The sequence below is a fragment of the Gavialis gangeticus genome, unplaced genomic scaffold (assembly GCF_001723915.1).
Source record: "Gavialis gangeticus isolate Ggan-Ray unplaced genomic scaffold, GavGan_comp1, whole genome shotgun sequence".
Classification (NCBI taxonomy): Eukaryota; Metazoa; Chordata; order Crocodylia; family Gavialidae; genus Gavialis; species Gavialis gangeticus.
In genome coordinates this window covers 12,770,474-12,776,087 of record NW_017729025.1, presented here as the reverse complement: position 1 = coordinate 12,776,087, position 5,614 = coordinate 12,770,474, and the positions used below count along the sequence as shown (strand labels likewise).

At 45.1% G+C, this 5,614-nt stretch overlaps 1 protein-coding gene across 1 annotated transcript in view; it reads right to left on the bottom strand.

Moving 5' to 3' along the window:
* Window positions 1–5,614, bottom strand: part of SLC35F4 (solute carrier family 35 member F4) — a 107,234-nt gene that overhangs the window by 48,501 nt on the left and 53,119 nt on the right. Inside the window, exon 3 of the mRNA XM_019518413.1 lies at window positions 1,899–2,196. Within this exon, the coding sequence (XP_019373958.1) occupies window positions 1,899–2,196 (298 nt within the window). The remainder of the gene's footprint in view (window positions 1–1,898; window positions 2,197–5,614) is intronic.

Below are 5,614 nucleotides of genomic sequence, written 5' to 3'. Positions count from 1 at the left end.
AGGTTTAGGTTAGATATTAGGAAGAACTACTTCACTGTAAGGGTGGCCAGAGCCTGGAATAGGCTTCCCAGAGAGGTGGTGCTCTCACCTTCCCTGGAGATCTTCAAGAGGAGACTGGATAGGCACCTGGCTGGGGTCTTATGACCCCTGCCACCCCCAGTGCTCCTTTCTGCCCAAGGCAGGGGGTCGGACTCGATGATCTGTCTAGGTCCCTTCCCACTCATTAGTTCTATGAGTCTATGATAGAAATGATAACTTAGGGCCAAATTTAGACCTGGGCTCAGAGCAATTGCAGCTGAAGGAAGAATTTGGCTTCTATTCCCCAATCCTACTGCCCTTAAACAAAACTCCCACTGTTTTCAAAAGAAGCCTCCATCTGCCAGACGATGGGGCCAGGACTCGGAAATCAATCACACATTGAATAATGGCTTATTCCACAGATGGCTACACTAAAGCCAGCGATGTTGTTTCTGGAGCAATCTGCTACTTATCAGGAGTTGGATTACCAGGATCTGGATCTTGTTTTTTAAACATCCCACTAAGAGTGCTTTGAGCAAGACACTGTATCTTCGTTTCAGTTCCTTGAGCAGTTAGACATTAACTGTCAAGGTGGTAACTCTGGGACAGGCTGCCATTGGAAGCTGTGAAATCTCCTTCGCTAAAGGTTTTCAGCAACTAGTTAAGCAAATATCTACCAAGAACAGTCTAGGAAAGCTTGGGTCTGCCTCAGTGCAGGGAGATGGACTAGATCATCTCTTGAAGTCTCTTTCAGCCCTACATTTTTATGGTTCCATACATCGGTTACTGGACAGAAACAGTAGTTTACAGGTCACTGCCCGAGCTGCCTAAAATTATAACTGCTGCTAAAGCCCGATGACAAGTCTGCTCCCAGCATATGGCCAAGGCTGAGAGTCTGCTCCCAGCAAAAGCAACTCCCAGCAAGGGGCAGTATGCAGCTGCATGTTAAAAGAAGTAGAGCATAGGGACTGCCACTCTACAGGTTGCAATTCCTTCCTTGGATGTCCCAGCATAGGGGAAGGCAGCCATAGGTATGTGCTCCCCATGCCAGCTGATAAATTTTGCAAGGCAGAGCACAGCAACTGCTCTGCCTCCATGCCAGTAGTTGGCACGCAGAAGACAGGGACACAAGCAATCATCCTAGTGAGCACCTATGGCCACAGTCTTCTCTTAGGATGATATCTCGGCAGTTTTGAGCTAATTTAATGTGGTTGAACTGCATATTAAAGCTCCATTTATAACTAGTTGATAAAGGCAAGTGGGCACTTAATAGAAGCATGTCACAGAAAGGAGTAGAAGGTCTTATACAGATGGCTACAAGAACTTCAGAAGAAGGTATTAGCCATGGTTTATAACCATGCTGAACTGGCCGGCTGAACCCAACAACAAAAATCTATAAGAACTGATTAATCATTTATTTAAACATATATTAATAATCTATTCTCTCTTTAGAAGCTATTTAGGAAGGAGACTTTAATAGAAAGCTTGACCCTTACTCCATCTCATGACCCCAAGAAAAAACAAATGAATGTCTAAGAAAAAGTATGCATGTATTTGGGAGCTGTGTTGGTCTGAGACAAAAAGAAATGCAAAAACTCTTGGTTCAGAGATGATACCTTTTATTAAATCAGCTAGGAAATTGCAAAAAAAAAAAAATCTTTTTCTGCAAGCTTTTGGGCTTTGAGCCTTTCAGCCCAAAAGCCTTTGAGCCCGAAAGCTTGCAGAAAAAGATAATTTTTTTTTGCAATTTCCTAGTTGGTCTAATAAAAGGTATCATCACTGAACCAAGAGTCCTAGATTTTTGTATTTAAGAAAAGGTATGTCACTTGAGCCAGCAATTACTGAGCTATGCAAGGCAATATTACCACAATAAAGCATACCTGAACTTTTTGATTGGAGACTGCTTTTCCTGTGCCGTTGCAAGATGCCCAGAATAATAAATAGGGAAAAACATAATGTTCCAATTTGTTGAAAACCAAGTCATGAAAAATGGATAGTCAAAGTTCTTATATGTGATTTTCACAATCTGTGTGGTTCCAACCCAAGAAGACGAGACTGACAAGATGATCAGAAATCCCCAGACAACCTTCAGAAATGTAGATGTGCAAGACTGACACCGTGTCTGTGGCTTGTTTTCTTGGCTGTTGCTCTCAGGATGAGTTTGTGTCCCATCTTCTCCTGAAAATAAGGAAAAGGAGAGTTATATACATAATCAATCCACGTCAAAGATTTGATCATTCTTCTCATAGTATTGATTTCCTTAGCACCCCTGGCTCCCTGACTCTAACACAGTATGCTAGGGGTGTGCGAAGTGAGCCCTATTCAATTCGGATTTAGCCCGAATCAGGGACAGTGATTCAATGTGTTGATTCGGATCACTGTCCCTGATTCGATTTGGCCAAATCCGAATCTGAGGATTCGATGCTGCTTCAGAGAATCAGTGATTCGGACATAGAGACAGCTTTAAATGTTTTTCTACATACCTCGAGGTACCGGCTCAGCTTGTGAACACAGCGATGCTGGGGTGCATGGAGTGTCCCACAGGAGTGCACGGGGGGCAAGGGCGGGGGGGAGCGTATGCTCAGTGACGAACCTGGAAGCAGACTGGAAATACTTCCAGTCCACTTCCAGGTCTGCTGCCGAGCACGCTGAAGGGCCCCCCCCACCATATCTCTCCGGCTCTGATTGGCCATGGGGGGATCCCGGGTGCCCCCTCAGACCCAGGAGGCACCAGTTTCTGAGCCGGGGGGCACAGCGGGGCAATGGACCTGGAAGGGGACTGGAAGCGTTTCTGGTCCACTTCTGGGTCTGCTGCTGAGAGCGCTGGGAAGCCCCCTGCACTACCGTGGGACGCTCCATCCTTCCCAGCATCACAGCATTCACGTGCTACCTAGAGATATGTAGAACAAAGATTTAAAGCTGTGTCTATGTCCGAATCACTGAATCTTTCCAAATGTCTCAATCAATTTGGAGGGTTCCGATTCGATTCAGAGAGATTAAAGGGTCCTCTGATTCAATTCGGATTCAGAGATTCGGCCACCGAATCGGGCCGAATCTCCGCCAAATCAAATCAGGGACCGAAGCTTTGCACAGGCCTGCAGTACACCTCTCTCTCAAACTACCAAAAATAGAAAAGCTGCAAAGGAATGTTTCAGTACAAATATGACAGTAGTTTCAAGGGGGTGGAAACATAATACAAACACATTACAGTAAAGCAAGGTACCAAAACTATGGCTAAGCTCTTGCCACTGTCTGGACCATCAGCCCTTCTCTTTTGTTAATCCAGATGTTCTGTATCCCTTGTTCGGAGCCAGCTGCATTACAAAGTCAGTGACTGTACACGCTTACACCAGCCATCCAAAGCTATGTGAGCCTACAGGTTTGCAGTTTGGAACAAACCCTTACTATTCAGTATCTTCACTATAACTTGGGAACTATCTTCTTATTAGTAAGCTCAGGAGAAAAAAAAAATAGCTTAGTTGTTTTATTTTTTTAAAGTTCACTATGCAAACCAAGGTAATCAGTTTCTTAATTCAGACTTGCCTTTTTGTACCTTATTAGGTAACAATGGAAAAGCTGCAGAAAAGTAGAAGTAAGGACAAGGGCAAATAACCTGCTACCTATAAACCAAAAAAGAAATCTGTATTTATCATTTCCGCCTCTAGATGTTCTGAGCACTTAAAAATAAGGAAAGAATTAATATAGTTACCTCCTACCTTGCTCTAATGGGCCAGTAGTGAGCTCTACCTGTGTCACCTCATTTGAATGCACTGCAGTGGTTTTGGTAGGAGGAACAAGGATAAATATCAGTGCAACAACATAGACTTGGATTTTACTGTTTTACCATCCAGGGGTCTGATTAGCAAAGGCCATTGCGCCCCACAGGTATAGAGGCATCCATTCAAGTTAACAGGGTTATGGACCAGCTGTGACGACTGGATAAGCATTTCAACATAACAGCAGGAGAGAAAAGAAAGCAGGTCCTGAAGACCTAATCTTACTTCCTTCTTATGGAACGCTAATACTGCCTCAAAAGCAGCAACGGAAACTTAGTGGACCAAGTTAGTAGAACTACATCAGAGATGGATTTGACCTAGGGAGCAATTATTTTAATTGCATTAGAGACAGCATTATAAATCAAGAGCTCTATAATGATCTCTGCGTGGTTTCCTGAAGTAAGGTACAGTATTTAGCTGTTCTATTATTTGATAGTGAATAAGGATTTCATATAAAATTAGAGGTTTATTAAAAACAGGTAGAGGAGATTCAGAGAGTGCTTTGAAGAGACATTCAGTCGCTTTCACTTCTCGTTGGCTGATGAATGAAAACAAGGCTTTTCATGGCCCTAATGACTGACACCTACTATTATAACGGAAATTATAGTTTATTTGCAAATGAGAAATGCTTAAAAGAATGTTATGTAACATCCACTATTGCAATTATTTGCAAAGCAGAGCTACCGTGCAATTAATCCTCCTTATTCCAATAGTACAGTAATCAAATAATGACAGAATGCTGAAACACCTTTGCATGTGCCCTATATTTTCCAATTACTAAATAACTATAATTATCATCGCTGTGCGCAGCACTGGCATTAGCATTTGATTTGGATTTTCTCATCTTAGATTTGGATGTCACTGAAAGATACAGCTGTCTATACGCCTTGAGAGATCCTCCTTGGTTTCAAATGCTGCATGAGCCTCAGTGTGACTAATATGATAATGGTGGAATTTTCAGAAGCGCCAAAGTGATGGAAGTAGCTTCCGTCTGTGGGATGTGTACTCCTAAATCACTTGGGTGGTATTGAAAAACTCACCTGCAAATCCACAGACCAAGAAAAAGAACAAATCTTGAAGAATGAACCAAATTGCAGAGGTTGGGACTCTAAGTGCAATAATTCTATGCTAACAGGATGGAGATCTTATATAGAGTCTACTTGCATCAGCTGCGATGTTACAGGGTAGGCAATTATTTTGGCCGGAGGGCCACTTAGGGCATTTTAGTGAGCCGTTGTGGTCTAGGCGAGCCCTCCTCTCTCCTTCAACAGCTCACCAAAACTCCCTAAAGTAACTCCCAGGGTCATGCGGGAAGTAGATTGCGGCACTGACCTGGGCCTGGCCCCATGCTGTCACTGCCCTGCAATCCCAGAGTCTCCATGGAGACCAGCCGGGACCCACACCAGCAGGGTGCACAGCCAGGTGGACAAGATGGAGCCGCAAGTGGGCAGGGAGCCGCGTATGGGAGCGGGATGGGCGGGCAGGACTGGGGATTGGCATCGCAGGGCAGTTACAATTCAGGGCCAAGATATGGGACAGAGCCATGATCTGCCCCTGCCCATGCAACTGGTGCCCATTGCAAGGATGTGCGGGCAGCAGATTGTGGCTCTGCCCCAAACCCAGCCCCACTCTGTCACTGCCTTGTGATCCCAGTCCCCAGCCCCACCTGCCTGTCCCACTCCCGGACAGGAAACACAGTCCAGCTGCTGTGCCACCTCAGCCCAGCTGCAGACCTGGTGATGGTGGGATTAGTTGCATGTGCCACAGCCTGGGCTGCCCCCCATGCCTGCGGGGGGGGGGGGGGGGGGGGGGGGGGGGGG